Source organism: Saccopteryx leptura, chromosome 6 (genome assembly GCF_036850995.1).
Source record: "Saccopteryx leptura isolate mSacLep1 chromosome 6, mSacLep1_pri_phased_curated, whole genome shotgun sequence".
Taxonomy (NCBI): domain Eukaryota; kingdom Metazoa; phylum Chordata; class Mammalia; order Chiroptera; family Emballonuridae; genus Saccopteryx; species Saccopteryx leptura.
Window position 1 is genome coordinate 180,512,957 of NC_089508.1, and position 20,344 is coordinate 180,533,300.

At 40.5% G+C, this 20,344-nt stretch overlaps 1 protein-coding gene across 3 annotated transcripts in view; it reads right to left on the reverse strand.

Moving 5' to 3' along the window:
- Positions 1 to 357: 357 nt before the first annotated feature.
- The window catches only part of GABRB2 (gamma-aminobutyric acid type A receptor subunit beta2), a 213,522-nt gene continuing 193,535 nt past the window's right edge, over positions 358 to 20,344 (reverse strand). For 2 of the 3 annotated variants that reach the window (XM_066341515.1, XM_066341517.1), the window contains 2 exons: positions 9,578 to 9,649; positions 358 to 6,551 (listed from right to left, as the gene is read on the reverse strand). In XM_066341515.1, coding sequence (XP_066197612.1) covers positions 6,204 to 6,551; positions 9,578 to 9,649 — 420 coding nt within the window. In that variant the 3' untranslated portion in view covers positions 358 to 6,203. The remainder of the gene's footprint in view (positions 6,552 to 9,577; positions 9,650 to 20,344) is intronic. The other variant, XM_066341518.1, reaches the window with a different exon arrangement.

Genomic DNA, 20,344 nt, shown 5'->3' on the forward strand with positions numbered 1-20,344 from the left:
TACATACTGGCTAATCTAGTAATGATATTTAACAACAGCAACAATGATACTTACTGTTTACATACCACTTACCATCTGTCTTGTACTGTGCTAAGGACTTCTTAAGGGTTATTTCATTCTGTCTTCACAACAGCCCTTTGAAGGATGTACAATTATATCTTTGTTTTGCAGATAAGAAAACTAAGAGCCAGATGGGTTAGGTTAAGTAGCCGCACAATCACGTACCTAATATGTGATGTCAGAGCTCAAGTTCAAGTCTGAAAACTTTCTATTGCTTTTCACAAAAGCCTTCACTCTACAATCTTAACTTATACTAATTGATTAAAAAAAATTCTGGACCCAATGAAACCACACACACATCCTTTCAAGTTTTATTTATATTTCTTAGTTCAAGAATTACACACTAGCCAACATTATTATATATTTACATGCTGAAACTGACTGTAATAAGTTTAAATTCAAGAAAATAATTCATATGTGCTACTCGTTGAAATCCTCATGTGTTACTATCTCATGTATCCCAGAGATTTTAGTAGTCCTGTTTTTAGAAAGACATGAAAATAGATGCAATGATATTCACTTGTGTTTTGCATTTTCTAGCCATTGGAAAATGTGCATTATGTGCATATTAAGAAAGGCTACAAGGTAATTAGTAAGGCTGAGAGTCACTACATTGTGAAGAAACTAGAATATCACTTTTTATAAAAGGACAATTCAGAACTGCGCAGGGACAATATTCATAACAGACTGTTGAAACACCCGTGCAAATAAAAATAAGGAAAATGTTATGGAGTTGAAATTATTTGCAGCTTTGAATTATGTTACAAATGAGCATGGTTGAACACAAATGCTGGAAAGTACTGCAAAGGGCAGGTACAAGCTGACAGGACTGTCCACCTGCTTCAGACGGTGCAAGGACACACGGAGGGGCAGCAGATTAGTGGGCATGTGACAGGAGAAAGGCATTTGCTTTTGAAAGTTAAAAAACACAAAGTTTCATTTTTCATCACTTGGATCATAATTGTTTTGATCACAAAAAAACTTCTTGAAGCAAATAAATATCTGATGTGAAAATTTTGAACCTATGGGCCTTTATTGATCAATGTCACTGTGTTAATATTCTAAATACGATTTAAAAATTTAAAAATTTGCATATATCTACAGAAATGTTTTACTTTAATATCCCCCCAAAAAAAGACAGATATTTAAGAGAACTGATGCTTTTATGTTTCTTGTTTCTCATTAAATGATTTCTTTAGGGTAGTATCTTAATTAGTATAATGTTGGCTCTTCACTAATTTTTTTTTTTTTTTACAATGTTCCCAGTGTACTTGGAAAATGTTTTTTAGGCCTTTGGTGTGAAGCAATGTCTTTTTTTTTTTTTTTAATTTTCCCTCATTTTTCTTTTTTTCTTTCCTTTTTTGTTTTTTAACAATTCTGGAGTCTTTGGTTGAAAGGAAGAATGCAATCTAAGGACAAAATGCTATTATTTATTTATTTTTTAAATGGTTTGCTAGGATGTATAGTGTGTAACAAATTTCTGGAGCAGGTATGAATAATAAGCATTTTATTTCCTGTAGTGCCATCGATATAAACTTTACTCTTTGAAAATTGAGATTTAAGTTATAACCTTTGGTTTCTTGAACTCTGACACATAAGAAAAAAATCTTTCAAGTAATCAATGATCATTTCTGCTGTTCTCAATCGCCATTTCTAAGGCTATCTCTGGTTGGTTACATTCACTACATGAACACTGTGTGTTTCCTATAAAGGGAGCAAGAGTGGGAATGAGGGAATGAGCAAGGAAAAGAGTATTGTGTTTGAATGTGTGTGTGTATGTGTGTGTGCGTGCGTGCATGTGTGTGTGTGTGTGTGTGTGTGTGTGTGTTAGAGAGAGAGAGAGAGAGAGAGAGAGAGAGAGATAGCAACTTGAAACCCTTCTATCTGGGATCCCAAACCACTTATGTGAAAGGATGTTTAAATTACTCTGTTGGGGCACTGCAGTAACTGTACTTTGTAAAAAAGAAATAAAAATTAAGAAAAAAAAACTAAACAATTATTTGTGTCTATTGGCTATTCATTTACAGCATGTTTAATTATTTACATAATATTATAACACATCCACGTAAGCCATAAACAGAATTCGCACGTTGCCTTACCATAAAATACAAATTAGAAGTTAAAAATATTTAAGAAATCTGTTTTAATATTTACACACACCGAGTGAAAGTTATGGTTGATCACATTACATGGACTCTGTACACTTAGCAAAATGGCGCGATTGCTACAGTTGAGAGTATTTGCCCTAACCAACATGGTGGAGTTTAGTTTTCTTTTTTTTTTTCTCCTCCTAGAAGGATTTTTTTTTAAAAATCATTTTCTGTTTCCTTAAGTCATTTTTGTTTTTAAATCATCAATGGACAATGTTATTATTTTCCTGGAATAAGCAAATAGACAGCAATGCGAGAACTAGTTAATTTCTGATGTTCTGAGGTACAGTACTATTGTAGTGTCCGATTGTGTAATGGTTCATAAGAACTGGAGGCATTGATTGGCTGATAGAGAAATGATCAGTACCCTGTATCGCTTGTTTCAGTGTGTTGATTTGTTGGTTGCCAAATTAAAAATACTCATACATTGGTTTCATGAAGGAAATAAAGATGCTAGCTTATTCCTCCTTTTGTTTTCCAACATAAGAATGCATATATATGTATGTATGTTTACATGGGTATATATACATGTAGATTGTTGTATGACCTGTTTTTTTTGTTGATTGCTTTGATGTGTTTTGTTGTTGAGCATGAAGGTAATCATAAACCTGGAATATAGTTATCTATAGAAAATGAAAACTGTCCTAGTTGTCAATTTAATGCAGGTCTTGCTTACAAGAAACGTGATTCATTTCCCCATGATGCTTTGCACTGAACTTCCTCTATGTGTTGTGCTTTTTTAAGCTGACAGGTTTTTTTCTTCTTCCTAATGCTAGAAGGTAAAGTCTTTTGGTTCATAAACCATTTATTATTATTGTTATTATTGTTATTGTTTTTAACTGAGCACTGCTTTTGAAGAAATGAGAAAAGGTCTAGATGGCACGGCTTATATCTTTTACCGTTAGTAAGTCGCAGTGGAAAGAATTACAACATTCCCTATGCAAACACATGATTATGTTGCATGAGTTTCAGTTCTGAAAATGCATTTCATACCTACTAGCAGTCATGTACAATATATATATATACAGGTTGAGATCAAAGATTTCATTTAGACTGTGCATTTTAGAGTCAGAATTTGCCTATGAGTTTCACAAAGATGAAAAAACACCTTAATTGCTGGCTGTTTGTTTTAAAATCAAAAGACACACTGTACATATATGTATAAAATGATAGTAACAGCATATCAGAAATTGCCAAAATACACTTTTATGGTCCTAAAATTTAACCACTGAATATCAAGCTGACTAGTCTTTGCGGACTTTTGAGATCTAACATCCCTCCCCTCCCCCTCCCCCACCCCTAGCCAATTCCTCCACGGTAAAAATGTACTTTAATAATAAATTCTATATCTACTGTTAGTTACCTCTGGGCAGGATGAGTCAGTCATTTCTAACTATGTGGCTATTGAATGTCGACATGGACTGTACTCTAGGGCATCTTCTCCAAGGTCCCATCTTTTCTCCTTTTCTTGGTTATTCTTACCACTGAGAGCGGCAACGAATCCCTGCTTATTTGCTTTCAATGCTCACGCTGCGAGGTTGCTTCTCTCCACTCTGATCTAGATTACTCTGTTGACCTTTCTGGTTATCGAATTTTTGTTAAGTGACAATATCAAGGGTTTTTTTTTTTTATGGCTTTTACGATAATTGCAAATAAGAGCCCACTTCTAGACTTGGGCTCTGAGTGGTCTTTAAAAGAACCGTTCCGGAATGGCCTTTTGGAGTGGTGCACCTGAGTTATTGATATGCTCCTTCCTGATATATGCCACTCAAACTTGAACCCCTGGCGACAAAGGGCAGGCACTTTCATTAATGTGATGCCCCCAAATCACTGCCTAGGAGAAAGCACACCCCTAGAGAAACTTGAAGAATCTCTCCTCTGAGCCCATGGGTGGAACCGTGGTCGGATTCTGCCCAAATCTCATGCTCAGAGGTGTTCAAGTATATAGTCAAAAAGTAAGGGCCACACTCCCCGATGCCAGTGGGAAGCGAAAAATACCACCCAATCTTGAGGCAAAGTCAGAAAGCTAAGTATTGAACTAAACCTTTTTTATTTTCTTCTCAAATACTTGGAATAGAAGAGTAGTAAGACCCCATCATATTCCAAGCTGCTAAATCATCAGTGAGAAAAAAGAAGAATAACAGTTTATCCAGGGGCAGATACTGGCCTTGGCTACTATGCAGTTAGAAATTTTACTATGGAAATAAGCAGTTTTTGTTTTGTAAATAGAAATAGCAGCTATCCTCCAAGAAAAAGTTCAATCAAATCAAACTTTAAGGAAAATTTAGCAATTCACTATTTTGTCCATGAAAAGCAAAATATGGACCTCCCATTGATAGAAATAAAATAAATACATTAACTTATTCACCTTACTGTCCAATATGTGAACAGATATGTCTGATGAGTATAGAAAAAAAAAAGCACAAAGACTTATTTTCAAACTTGAATAAAAACGATACAGTGTACCTACCTGATTAGCACTTAGATATTTTTCTGCAGTATCAACTGAGGTTCGTAGCCTTCATCAACTTAACATGGCTTTGTTGTTAACCTGTTTTTCGCTCCTTTTCACATTTTCTTTGATTAGGGAGATTGCAGCACACACAATGAGAGCAACCTTAAAAAAAAATCAAACCTAACAAACCCACACACTACCTCTACTTGTGCACAGAACCTCTGAAGCATTGTTTGCTGTGAAAAATACCAAGGTGAAATCCACTGTGCACGTAAGGAAAACAGAGTCTACTCATTCTCTCCAAAACCTTGCTTTTTCTGACTTCTGAGAATATCATCAGAATTTCAGAAGCGAGAAAAGCTGGAAAGGACCATGCATCTTTTAAAGAAATCAACAAATCCTTCTTTGGAAATATCCTATTAAAGTCAGAAATAAACTTACAGGGAAAAATGTTACAGAGACAGCTGACGTTGTGTGAGAAATGTGGTCTGTCTGCTCACTTTGTATATCTGTTTGGATATTCGAATGACTCTCAATCCAACCTACGTCTAAGATGATGCCAGTTTGGTTAACTTCTCTCTTTCATTAGACAAAATATGCAAGCCTCTGTAAGTATGTTGTCAAAAGCTTGTGAGGTTAGGAAAAAAAAAAAATCTCTTGTTCTATCTTTTGCCAGTGATCACAACATGTATAGACCAGACACTGTGAGAGGCTGGTAAGGCTCACGATGCTTGCTTGCTCGCTCTAATGTTGTTACAACAGTCATTTCTGGATTGCCCACTCTGCTCTGGGGTTTTAACTCTTCTTTTAACCACCTAGGAAATAGCATTTTAGGAAAACTTCTTTGGCCGCCATGTATGATAACATTTAGAATTCTCCTGTTCTATAAATGTCAAAATGGAAGACGTCACCGTTGACTCCTGCCCTCAAGCAATCTGCAACTGGCCAAGATGGTTTCCCGGATTGCTGCCTTGACTCCCTGTATCTCGTCTGAACTACATGAGAAGCTGCTAGAATCCGTGGGAGTTAACTTGCCATGGCACCATTATTACCTTAATAAGATAGGCACAGACTATCTTCTGTAAGCGTGTTGACGTGGCATTGAGGGCAATGTAGTGTCAGCATGGTGCCCTCTCAGTAGCATGCCGACGTTAGGAATGAAAATGGGAGTCTCTGGACATGACCAGTTCTCAGTGAAATGACTACCAGCGCTAGTGAGCCTTCTAAGAGCATCTTCTAAATGATTCCCCTCCGAGCCGACTGCACACTAAGCAGATAAACGGAACCCTCAGACTCAGTCTTGCCAGTGTCCGTGCAAATCACTTGCACTTAAACTGGAAAACCACAAGGACCTGAGTGTAGTCCTTTCTTAGCAGAAGCAACCCAAATGGTATGAAATGGACCACAGGATAGGCCAGCAACTAAGGTATTTTAGCATCCCTTGTGTCCTGGATTGATGCATTTTCCAAGTCCTAAGTCAGGCTGTACATCTGGTTTGAGGAGGAATCTAGTCCTTGCTTCCCGCGAGGGGCTATGTCTTAGTTCACATAGTAGAGCCAATAGACGATGTTGAAGAAGGAAAAAACCACCGGGAAGAATATGCGGGACCACCGATCTATGGCGTTCACATCAGTCAAGTCGGGGATGGTGATTTTCAGTTGGGAGGCGCGTCTCCGCAGGCGGCTCTTCTTCTGCGCCACGTGCCGCTCCAGGGCGTTGCGGCCGAAACTGTGCCTGGGCAGCCCGGGTTTCCGGTACTGGATGCTGGAGGCGTCGTAAGCCAGCATGGTGCTCCTGGGGTCTCCAAGCCCCATCACAGCCTCGGATGTGGCCATTTCATTTTTTATCTCGAGCGTGCTCAGTAAGATGTTCTCATGGGGGTCCATCTGCCAGGGAGAAGCGGCAAATAAGACAATCAAAACGTAAGACTTTATTGAGGTTTTTTTTTTTTTATTTTTTATTTTTTTACCTAAGGGCGCTATGATATATAGCTTAGTAACAATTGACCCTTAAATAATACGGGTTCTAACTGCGTGTCAACCACTGATACATGGATTTTTTCCCCCAGTAAATACCCCTACTATTTTCAGTCTGAGGTTGAGAGTCTGTAGATGTGGAGGGTCAGCTGCATGCATTGATCTATGTATGCCATTTTGTAGGGGACTAAGCATCAGATTTAGGTATCTGCAGGGGGTCCTGGAATAAATCTCCCTAAGTTACTAAAAGGCAACTGAAGTTTTGGGGAGAGTCAAAAGTTAGGCATGAAAAAAAAAAATGTTAGGCATGGATTCTCAACTGTGCTAGGGTCGGTGCCCCTAACCCCCCCTGTGGGTCAAGGGTTGACTTTGTATTTATCATAGTAGTGAAGAGAACTGATTTGTGGTTACATAATCTAAAGTTGAATTGTGGTTCTGCCACTATAAGCTATGTGAGTTTCGATTTCTTCATCTATCAAATGGTATGGTAATCTAACTCTAGAAGATTGCTATAACGATGTAATGATGTAACAGACTGTCTGTCGCTCATTCAATTTTCATTATTTATACTTAGGAGATGCAGAGAAATAGAAGGCATGATACCCTTTAAAGAATGGATAGTCTTGAAACTAACACACAAAACATGAAGCTGTTCTAGTTATAAAATAATATTAGGGAATTAATTACTGAATTTCAGTGCTCACAATAGCAGATGAATTCATAAGAACTAGAACTAAAAACAGTAGGTAATATTTCTTAAGCACTTACTACATAAGCCAGAAACATTTTTGTATAACTTCATTTAATTGATGCTTCTTCACACCCACTATCACAAGATGTCATGTCAAATTTGTAGTGTCAGGATGAATAAGGTAAAGGAAGAGTGTTGAACAATATAAATGCAGGCAACGTGTGACTTGTCAAAATGCAACAGAACTCGGAACAATAAGGAACTTGAAAGAGACAAGCTGGGCAGACAGTGGGTGGAGGGCTGGTGAGTGAGTGAGGGGTGAGGGGCCGACTTGGGAGGGAGAGGAAGGAGGTGGGACTCAAGGAGAAGAGAGTCAGCCCAGAGCTGGCTGGGCTGAGTCAAATTCTAAGCCCAGGGAATAGAATTAAGGCTGCCGCGCACATAGGGTGACCCTTTTCTCTCCTGGCTGATCTCTTCTTGGCCAAGCTAAAGGTAAAGGATGAATACTGACATCATGAGTCCCAAGGGAAGATTTGTGTGTCTTGCTTTTAAGAGGCCTCAGTGGCTACACATAGTAAAATGTAGCCCCAACACATTACTAGATATAACAGATTATATTTATTTTGGTGGAGAATCAGGATATACCAATTTCCACTAAAAATTTTGGAATTAAAAAACTAAAAGAAAAATGGCCAATGATAGGTACTGCTGATATATATATGGAGGTAAGGAATATAACCAAACACTTAATTGGAAGATAAAAATACTCTGAGCTTCATTAATTATGCAGAAGGCAAAAAGAATGTTGCTGAGATTATATACTATCAATTAGCTCTCAAATGTAATTTAATGGCCCTGTACTATAAATTCAAATCTAAAATCTTCTGAGAAATAGAAGCTATAAAATTCATTGGGACATAATAATTGAACAATTAATCTCTGCCACCCAATCAGACATTCTGTATGATTGGTTTATGGTAGTATTTTGCTTAATGGAAACATTAAACATATATACTCTTAAAAATAATTTAAAAATTGTATAAGACTTGGAATTAAGCCCAATAAATATTCAAACACTTCTGTCACAAAAGGGCCATGTAAAAGCCTAATGATGTGTTTGATAGCCCCAAGGAGGACAGAAATATTTAAATTTGCATACTATGGGTTAGTACTTTGCAGAAAATAATTCACTAGAGCCTTAAAACCAACCTTTGAAATGAATTTCCCCCCCTTAGGTTATAAGTGAATCCATTCACCAAACTTCCCAAAGTCATATCTTTATTATATGGTTGAGCTGGAACTCAAACCTTGGTCATTATCATCCAAAGCTTGGGAGGAGCAAACTGGGACTTCTCAACATTGAAGAAGAGTGAAATTGAAGGCAATGGGAATCTACCTCCCCTGTTACTTCCGACAGCATGCTCATTCTGTTCTGCTCTGGGGTGTGAACTGTTATGTTAACTGCCTAAGAAATAGCTGTTTAGCAACATTTCTTTGGCCACTATGCGTGCTGATACTCAGAAGACTCTCCTTCTCTCAGAACCAGGATATCTGCTTTCCTACTGAGCAACTGTAATAAGAAAGTTTATGAACATACACCAGACTTGATTGGGGTAAAAGCATAAATCAGCAATACACATAAAATAATAGTAGCAGCAGAGTGTTATTAAGGGAAACATATTCTAAGTTGACAACAAATGATTCTTGAAAAATTCGTGTAATTTTGGAGAGTTTGTTTTCCTACCTATGAAATTCAAAACTTGCCAGATAATTCCTAAAGTTGTATTATTGATTTTTTTCATTCATAAACTTAAAAAAAAAATCTATATATTGAGCACCACTTGTGTCTAGCACTGTGCCAAGTATCGTAGCTACACTGGTGAAAAAGATAGCATTGCTACTTGTCCCCAGGGCAGTAACAGCCCCCAGAGTGAATATTGGATCTGAAATCAAAAGACTAGAGTTCTTAATTCTGTGTGTGTATGTGTGTGTGAGTGTGTGTGAGCATGTGTGTGTGCGGGGGGGGAGTTTGATTTGGGGAGAAATGACTTAATCCCTCTGAATCTAGGCTTCTTCAACTATAAGAACAGGGTTTGGGGAGACTAACTGAAGAAGCTGGGAAACAGAAGCGCTACGCTGAGTCGATCACTATGATCCTCTATGAATGCAGTAGAATATATACAGTTTCCGGGCAGGGGGGAACACAGTAAACAGCTATGCCTAAAAGAAGAGTAAGTATGTTCACCTTGCAGGACGTCTGGAATAGATACGGTTGATGAGCTTCCTGTAGGTAAACATCACTGCAGGTCTTCCCGGGCTGAAATGGAAGTGTGGGAGGGATGGGTGAGCTTCCTACAAAGGACCATCTGTGAATGAGGGCGGTTTGCACACCCACTGAATCAGCTGTCCTATGGGGTAGATGATGAACCTCTCTGCGGACTTGCCTTACTCCCCAGACCGACCCATGCCCTGATGGTTCTAACAATGGCGCCTTCACCTTACACATTGGGATCGAGAGCGTTTCTTTTCTTCCTATTTCCCAGCCTAATATTTTTCCCAATGAGAAAAGAAAAATGCTTGGTTAATAGAGTACTATTTTGCTTAAAAGATACTGCATTGAACAATGAAGGGAGAGCCTTATTTGTATAGAATAATTTGTTAATGCCAAGTCTGGTTTCCGGGTCACTGCGTCCTTTCCTGCACCTTCCCCGGTGACAGGGCTGTGCTCTGGAGGGATGGCCTTATCCTATAGTCATACACAGAAAAGCCAGTCGCAGCCTTCGGTGACATGGCAGCGTCACAGGCTTACCTTGGGAAGCAAGAATGTGGCTGTCTTTAAATCTTGGTTCACCACTCATATCATCAAAAGGAGAGTGAGAAATGCCAAAAACCCAAGAAATCTTAACTCTGCAATTTCCTGTTACCATGACTACTGTGTGGGCGGGAGACCTGGTTTTATCTTCCGTGAAATGACACTGGGACCTGAGTAGCTTGAAACATTAAGGCACTGAACTGCTCACCACCTGGGAATACCCAAAGCGTTCTTTCCAAAGAAAAAAAAACTCTCTGAAAGCACCCAGCCTGCACCAGGTATTCTGAAAGGTGAAAGCAAGTTCACCTCGCGAGAATAGAACATGGGGATTCTCGGGAGTAAGAGAAGGCCACCAACTCTGACTTTTCCAGTCCCTTCACCAAAGTAAATGCAGAAATGGTAACCAAATATGGAGCTCAGAACTGGAAGGTAAGTAGAGGAGAACATGGTTCACATGCCCAGGTGGTTGCGGGAAGATGACCATTTTTAATAAAAACCAGTAGAAAAAAAAATGGGCGGCTGAGATGATTTTCAATGTCTTTTTTTTTTTGTTGTTCCTCTTATGCTATTGGAAAGTGCTTGAAATCTCCCAACCATCTTAGGAGGATGGAGTTAGTACTATTAGCATTTTGTAAAAAGCCCTTTCCATCAAAATCTAGAAGTTCATGGGGAGCCAGCAGCTAATTAATTGGTAGAACAATAATTTAAATTTATGCTTGCGGATTCAAACCTTCCACTCTTCCTACTGAATATGCTCACTACAGGGTGAAATACCCACGAAGTGGACCCTGGTGGCTCCCAGCTATAAACAATCTAGTTGTTGTTGTTTTGATTTTCAAATTTTCAGTTCTCATGGGTAGATCACACGAGTACATGTCTCAAGGTTCCCTCAGTAAAATGATTTCCTATTAAGGAGTCAAATTAGTGAATTCATTCATGATGGGTGTGTGACCTGCGTGACCCTACTTCATTAGTCATCGCAAGGGAGAAAAGTATATAATCTGCTCCAGACACACACAGACAAGCCCATGCGGCCCAGCGGGTGAATCAAAGGAGCTTGGTGAGGTTTTGAGATACTGTTCTAGTGACAGGGATGTTTCTAGAGGAAGTAAGAGTTAGATCTCAGAAGCAGAAAGAAAAAGAGTAAGGTTTTCTCTCCAAAGGGCCGTGGAAGGGAAGGGCTAAAGGCTGTGGTTAATACAGGATTGGCAGTGAGAAGCACTCAGGAAGCTTGACCTGGCCAGTGAAGAGACACCCCTGTGTCCTTCCCCTCCAAGTCCCGGCCCCTCTGACAACCACAGGCAGAGTGAAGGAACAGGAACACAAAGATGAGGGCCGGCCCTAATCCGGGTTTACTCTGAGCCTTGGTGTCTGTCCTTCATCCAGAAAATCTAGGTGGATTTAGGGGAGTGTTTGCTAACTCCCTTCACCAGCTGAACCTTCTTGCTATATATGAGCTCACTGGGCGGGGACTACACCCTGTTGCTATGTCTCCCTAATGCTGACCACTAACGTGGGTACAGAGTAGTACTCAAAATAAAACTCACTTACAGGAGTTACTGGGAGGGTTACAGGGTCCCGTGACCCAACCAGGCTATGGAGATCTAACGGAAAGTGGGAAAAAGGTAGACCGGTATTGAAGTCAATGAAAAAACACAGGCCTGCCTGGAGGACAGTTGAATCCAAATTTTTAAGCATGACTTAACTGTGGTCAAAATCACATGTATCTAAGCATTCAGCCCGCTGCATCCAATTTTTTAGATTTAATTTAGAAAAAATTTACCTGTCAGTTCCACTTAATGTACAATTACTGATCACTTCATACACACACACACACACACACACACACACACACACACACACAGCACACAGGTGAAAGGGTGGAGAAATTGAGCGAAAAAGGACAAAGGAAAAAAGAGAAAGATCCATGGATATGGCCCAGTCGTGTCCTGATTGCTGGGGACTGGGGGCGGGGAGGTGAAGGAGGGTGCAGGGGGTTACACGGTGATGGATGGAGGCATGACTTGGGGTGCTGAACACACAGTCCAGTGTACAGAAGATGTGTCATAGGATAGAGCACCTGAGACCTGTCTGGTTCGGTTAACCAGTGTCACCCCAATAAACTCAATTAAAAATGTATGGGGTAACATAGGAGTGATGAATAGGGAAGTCCACCTGGCAAACACCTTGCAGTCTTTCAGCTCCCTGGAGAGTCCCGAGCCCGATCCAGCACCAGCGCTGGCGTTGTTCCCCGCCTGCGGGAACTTGCTGCGGCCTCGTCTGCAGTACCTCTCTGCGCATGAACTTCCTAAGTAGCCTTGCTCATTTTCTTTTGTAGCTTAACCTTGTCCTTATTTATTTATTTTTTTACACTCACAGGAGCAAATTCATTTCTCTTGGAAAATGATGCCTTTCTATCTGCATTACTTTATGTGGAATTCATTAAGAATAATAGGGAACGAAAGATTACCGATTTTTAAAAAATAATATCGGGACTGAGATCTAAGTGAGAATGTTAAATTCGGGGGAGAGTGCATTCAAATTGCTCTTCAGTATTTAATAATAATACAGAGCAATTAATAAAATATATGACAAAAGGACTCATTTATTTAGAAGGTTGAGAGACTTCTTTCTGGTTTTCTCCTCTTAACTTAATAAAGTACAAACTAGTGGTTTCCTTTTTTTACTTAAAAATTTTTTTTCCTACTGATAGTTTAAATTCAAGTTTAAAGTCAGGAGTCATTTTAATTGTATGGGGAACACATAAGAGATTGGGATCCCCACGAAGAAAGAAAAGTGAAGGGACTATATTTACAATCTATTAATTTTATGGGTATTTCTATCACCCAAAAGAGGGACTCGCTTTAAATTATTTCAGATCCTCAGGATGTCTGGAAGGGAGCCAGGTTTATCTAAGCCCAAAGTTCTATTATATTTTGACACATTTCAGAGGGTTGGATAAGACAATGTGGGTCCCCAATTCTGATATAAAAGCCAGTGAAATTTTAACAGCTGGGGACCAAATCCTGAGAGGTGAATGTTGGTTGTAGTTCCATTTTCATCTGAATTATTGACTCAAGTCCCAAGCTAAATGGAGAATATTGATCTCATCTTTTCACTTGCTGGTTCACACAATTCAAAGCAGCATGGGCGATGGCTTGCTGAAGATTTTTATGCATACCAGGTAGCTAGTCATTTATAATCTCTGAATTCGTTTTTAAATAATGCCACCAGAGGACATTTGTTTTGGACATAGAGGTTTCTCCCTGCAAGGCTGGAAACGTTCCAGTCAAGTGTTTGTAATGTGCGAGGGGGCGGAGGGGAAGAGTGGGTAGCCCACGTGCAGGAGGCCAGCGACAGTGCTCCCCTGGGGCTTACCCATATGGTCAAGGGTGAGGACAGCGCACACTGATAAGAGCCAGAAGGGGTGGCTTTTCAAGTCACGCACCCCTCCTCTTCATAATCTTCCCAGAACAGTGAGTATTAAATGTGGTGGTTCATTACATCAAATGTTAAGGCTTCCTGGCATTGATGGACTTGAAGGTTGGGACACACCCCATCCCTGGTCTTTAAGGGACTCCCGGTGTTCTCTTGGTCCTGGGTTTTGAAACGGACCCCCCAGCTTGTCGTAAAAGCTAATGAGGACGGCTAATTTGAACACACAGAATATCACCCGTGGCCTCGGTTCTGGATCAGAGGAAAATGACAATTTGCTTCTAGCTTTTCAGCTAAAAGCGAAGACTCCAACGTTTGGTTTCTGTCCTCTGCAGGTAACAGTTTAATGCATCTAAAAATCAGACAGTTCTGAAAAATGCTGACTTAAAAAAACCCAGAATTTCTCAGTCCACTGACTTCAAAAACCGCATCTAGACCACAGTCAGGTCCCCTTGCGTGTACCGGAGACACACTGCTTTAACAGAGCCTTGCCCACCGCCTCCTATTGTTTTTCATTTAATTTGACTAAGAAGCCAGAAAGCTGACCAAATGCAGACCATATGGACAGGACTCCCGTGAACATTAACAGAAAGAAGCGGCACATTCCACTCCACAGAGAGGGAGGGAGCGCAGCCAGGGACCTTCGCTTCTGTGGACGCAGAATCTAGGTTGGCTCGTGACTGGCAGGGGGCAGGAGGGTGCTGCTGAAATGGACCTCTAGAGAGGACAGGTGGGGTGCATGGGGAGGGCTCACAGACTCACGCTGATCGCTGAATCCTGTGAGTGGGAGTTTACACACACGTTTGGCACTGATGAGCACTGGGTCTAGTGGCTGTGCTTAAAAAATTGCCCTGGTGAAAAGTGAACCAGCAGTGATTATAAAAAATGATACAGTCAGAATAACAAAGTGCATATAGTCGGCCTTCCATACCTGCGGGTTCTACATCCGCAGGTTCAACCATCCTCAGATCGAAAGTAATTGAAGAATGTAGTATACATGTCCACTAAATATTGGTTAATGGTATTATCTGCTAATTCAACAGCTACCTTTTGAGTCTCTGTTAACCATGTTCCTTGCCCTCACAGAGACCACATCCTAAAGGCAAGACACATTTTAAGCAAATACTTATAGAAATAATACATAATTATAAATGAAAATAAGGGCAGTGAGAACATATGTCAGGAGAACTGATGTAGTGAAAATAGAACCAAATGTTCCAATGGAAGGAACATTTGAGATGAGGTCTGAAAGATGCAACATATATAAGCAAAGGTGAATAAGGATTCTTCTACTTTCAATTGTGGTATGTGATGGAACAAATGTGAGAAATTCCCTGATCCTATTCAAACAGAGGCATACTACCCAGTAGCAATAATGTTCTATAAAGAACTTGTCTGGAGACAAACCCTTTTGTTGTTTTAATTATTTGCCATTTATATTTGTTATAGTAGCACTGCCCCGAGCATCAGTTATTTTGTCTTTGTTGTATACAGTGGGTACAAGCTTAAAAGTAGAGTCATTCCTCTGTATCCACAGGGAATTGGTTCTAGGAGCCCCTCCCCCTCAGATACCAAAATTTGTGTGGATGCTTGAGCCCCTTGTACAACATGGTGTAGTAAACTGCATATCATCTATGCACATGCTCCCATCTACTTTAAATCACTTCTAGATTACTTTTCATACCAACTACAAATGTAAATAATACAGTGTGTCCATAAAGTCATGGTGCACTTTTGACCGGTCACAGGAAAGCAACAAAAGACGATAGAAATGTGAAATCTGCACCAAATAAAAGGAAAACCCTCCCTGTTTCTGTAGGATGATGTGGCAGCATGTGTGCATGCGCAGATGATGACGTAACACCATGTACACAGCAGAGCAGCCCACAGCCATGCCAGTCGAGATTTGGACGGTACAGAGGAAAGTTCAGTGTGTTCTGTGGCTCGCTAAATTCGAATCTGTGACCAAAGTGCAACGTGAATATCAGCGCGTTTATAACGAAGCGCCACCACAAAGGAATAACATTACTCGGTGGGATAAGCAGTTGAAGGAAACCGGCAGTTTGGTGGAGAAACCCTATTCTGGTAGGCCATCAGTCAGTGACGAGTTTGTAGAGGCTATACGGGATAGCTACCTAAGGAGCCCTAAAAAATCGGTGTGTGAGCCCACATCGAACTGCACTGAATGGGTATGAAACTGGGAGAGTTTTCCTTTTATTTGGTACAGATTTCACATTTTTATCGTCTTTTGTTGCTTTCTTGTGACTGGTCAAAAGTGCACAATGACTTTACGGACACACTGTATATAGAGAGTTGTTGTACTCTATAGGGAATAATAACAAGAAAAACAAGTCTATATATGTTCAATATACAGATGCAACCACCAAAGACCTAACATATAGTATGTGTGATCATTTTAGGAAGAGCCATTTGGTGAAATAAAAGGTAAGATTTTGAAAGCAGGACACCACAACATCTAAAATCTTTACTTCTAGACTGTAGAATGTTGCAGGGTAAACCAATAAACACCCACCTTATTTTGGGCTGAGGCTACAGGGGGCTCAGAGGCCAGGTGGGAAGCAGAAAGGGTCCAAGGCAAGGTCACTAAGGTTGGTGGTCTTGGGAGAAATATTTAACCCTTTCCGAGCTTCAGTTTCCTCAACTGTCAAATCTGTATAACAGTATCTGCCTTATTGGGTTGTTGTGAGGATTAAATGAGATAATTGATACAAGACACATAAAACAGTGCCCTACACCAGTGGTCCCCAACATTTTTTTGGGCCATGGACCAGTTTAATGTCAGAAAATATTTTCACGGACCCACCTTTAGGGTGGGATGGATAAATGTATCACGTGACCGAGACAAGCATCAAGAGTGAGTCTTAGACGGATGTAACAGAGGGAATCTGGTCATTTTTAAAAAATAAAACATCGATCAGACTTAAATATAAATAAAACGGAAATAATGTAAGTTATTTATTCTTTCTCTGTGGACCGGTACCAAATGGCCCACGGACTGGTACCGGTTCACGGCCTAGGGGTTGGGAACCACTGCCCTACATGACACACTCCAGGAACAATACCTTTTATTACTATGGAAGCAAGCAGGTGAAGGAACGGAACTTGTCCTATATTAGGATCAGGAGAGGACTGGAATGGTAAACCAGTTCCCAACAGAAACAGCTGTGGCTATGGTGAGAGAGGGTGACCCAGCAGCTGTTTACTTCCTCTTTAGGCAACAAGAATGCATCAATACAGATGTGCTTCCCTTCGCTACAACCGCGTGGCAGGGGGTGTCCTCCACTTTCTAGGCTGTGTGAATCATCTGGTTTTCTAGGAAAGTATCTAGAGCTGAGAACTCATCATTCACAAGCCTGAGAACAGTTTCTTCTGGAGGAGGCTTCCCTGGGGGGTCTTGCCTGGTTCTTTATCCTTATAGTGGACAGAGGCAAGAAGTGACTCAGAAGGTTCTGCTTTGTTACTTGCCAACAGGATGTGTTCAAGTTTAAAAATGGAGAGCTTGTACCCAGCAGCAAAGCTCGGTTTGCAGATTTATTTCCCGCTTCACTTATTTACGGGAAATTGTCTTTCTTTCTCCAAATTAAATGCATCTATAAAGAAAGTTTCATTATGATGATAATGATGATGTGAAATTACATTTTGTAGATAATCTTTGTGCAGCAGCATTTTAAATTCCAGTGTAGATAAGAACATCTATGCAGTTAATTAAGTCTTTTTAATAATGTATTGATTTTAGAGAGAGAGGAAGGAAAAGGAGGAGGGAGAGAAAGAGAGAGAGAGAGAGAGAAACATTGACTTTTTTGCTGTTGTTCCATTTAATTGTACATTTATTTGTTGCTTCCCATATGTGCCCTAACTGGGGATCGAATGAGCAACTTTGTTGCATTGGGATGACACTCCAACCCAGTTTCTCAGTCAGGACTAATTAAGTCTCAAAGACAAGAGTTTTAGAATCGGCCTTAAATTCTAGCTTTTCTACTTATTACCTGAGTGATCTGGGGCAACTTCCATAGCTTCACTGAGTCTCCGTTTCTTCAACGAACTTACCTCACCTCCTCAGTAAAATGAAGCTACATTATATAAAGGTGTGTTTTAAGATTGAGACAAGTTGCTTAAGGAGACTACTGTCATGTCTGGCATACAATTAAGTGTGTAACAAAAGTAACCACTGCTATGAGAGTAACTGACTTCCAGAAGCAGGAAAAGCTAATTCTTTATATTTTCCAGTTAGCCCCATGCAGTGGGTGTTGCAGTTCAACCTCTCCTACCCATTGTAACAACAGCCCTTCTTCCAGACAGGAACCTGGCTGCTCTCAACTAATCTTGTACCTTCCCCCCCACCCCCTTGCCATAGACTGGTTCAGAGATGGGAGGTGTAAGTGAACTGAACCAATGAAAAGAAAGAAAATGTTTCCTTTCTAATGCTAATCTTTAGATTAACATATCTGAATATGAATGAGAAAACACAGAGCCTTGTTGCCACTGGTGACCATTCATCACAGAATAAGTATCATTGACAAGATACTGGCTGAATAGCTTGAGAGAGCCCCCCCCCCCCCCCCTCAGCCGCTGTGAATGCTTTGCCTAGGCCAGTGGTCGGCAGACTCATTAGTCCACAGAACCAAGTATCAACAGTACAATGATTGAAATTTCTTTTGAAAGCCAAATTTTTAAAACTTAAACTATATAGGTAGGTACATTCCTTATCAAGGTAGCACCCACACACGGTATTTTGTGGAAGAGCCACACTCAAGGGCCAAAGAGCTGCATGTGGCTCACGAGCCATGGTTTGCTGACCACTGGCCTAGGCCAGGTCCATTACAGATGGGTGGGAAATTAGAAGGACCTCATTAATGCAATTTAGAATAGGTTTGTTTTTTTGTTTTAGCAAGAGCGACAGAGACAGAGAGAAGGATAGATAGGGTCAGACAGGAAAGAGAGAGATGAGAAGCATCACTCATTAATTGTGGCACTTTAGTTGCTCATTGATTGCTTTCTTATAGGTGCTTTGACTGGGGGGCTCCAGCCCAGCCAGTGACCCCTTGCTCAAGCCAGCAACTGTGAGCTCAAGCTAGCAATGTTGGGCTTCAAGCCAGTGACCTTTGGGCTCAAGCTGGTGAGCCCGGGCTCAAGTCAGTGACCTTGGCATTTTGAACTTGGGTCTTCTGTGTGTCCCAGGCCGATGCTCTAACCACTGTGCCACCACCTGGTCAGGCCAGAATAGTAATTTTTAATTGTTTCAGATAAAATTCAACCTGGGATAATGATAAGGTCATGTATAATGTAGAATTATAAAAATATATTTTTTTCTTTTCAAGATCAATCATCTTGTGGAAAAGCTTCATGTTATCCTGCAGCAATTTTAATGAAAATGTCCTCCCTTTATTTAAGTCACTTAGGATTTGGCAAATGGCTCTCATTATCCTTTATCTTGCTGCTTTCTACAGCCATCAGCATGAATGTGAAAGACCAGGTGTGGAATTCCCCATCTCGTGAACAGTAAGACTAAGGCCCAGAGAAATTCCTTCCCCAAAGTTGCAGGACTTTTCAGACACTGACCTAGGCTGAGCGTCCTGGCTTCTTGAATCCAAATTGGACTCTGTGGCTGGTTCTGCTGATTATAGAACTGAGGAAAAGATTATTTTAAAAGAGCTTCATGTGCAATCTGTGATTAAAGTGTGGAACCCAAAGAGAGAGATCGAGGTTTCTGTTGCAGCTTTAGTAAGTAAGCCCCACTCCACCGCTAACTGGCTCACATCATCCTCAGCAAATCGCTGACATTTCCGGGCTTCAGTTTCTGCGTGTAAAAATGAAACATCACAAGAAACAACTGTAATTGTGTGTATGATGATGTATGTCCACTGAATTGATTGTGGTGATCATTTTGTAATATATACTAACTTGCACCGTTACATTGTACACCCGAAACTAGTATTGCTATGTCCACTACATCACAAAAAAATAAAAAAATTTAAAAAATACAACAAAAACACTAAAAAAACAAACAAACTAAAAAAATTGTAAAAGATTTAAAGATAATATTAATTAAAAATGAAAACAGTGAGAAAATATATTGAGGTGAAGTTTCCTATTCTTAAGCCTGGTCGAGGCACTGTGAACTCAACCCCTGGACCAAGTCAACTACAGAAAGTCTCAGTCTAGTTGTCAAGGCAACCGCTAGTCATTCAAGGTTGGTATTCAAGGTGTAATTTATTTTTGTTCCCTGGTGACATTGTGTTGGTCGGCGTGGTCTACGGGTCAGCAGCTTTGACATCACCGGGAAACTGGTTAGAAATGCAGGATCTCGAGCCTCACCTTGGACCCGCAGAATTAGGATCTGCACAGTAACAAGGCCCCAGGTGGCTTTCATGCATGTTCAAGGTTGAGAAGCACTGGTTTAAATGATCTCGTGGATTGTAAAGTTCTCAAAGTCAACGACTAAAAATTTCTTTTTTAACGACATTTCCCACGAACCTTGGGTAGCTCTCCAAGTGTGCTAAACTTAAGTCTTCACCCGCCACACAGTAAAGGGGTGGAGGAGTTAATTGGCCATTTTTTATGCTCCCTTTTTGAAATGCTGAATTAATCACCACCAAGGTACCAGCTGAACCCTCGGGGAGACTGAGCTGGCGAAGGGACCGTTAAACTCCGCCTGGGCCAGGGATCCCTCGTGCAGCTGTGGGCTGATGGCTTCCGTGCACTTAGCCAATTACACGGCGAATTACACAAGTGAGGATATGCCAA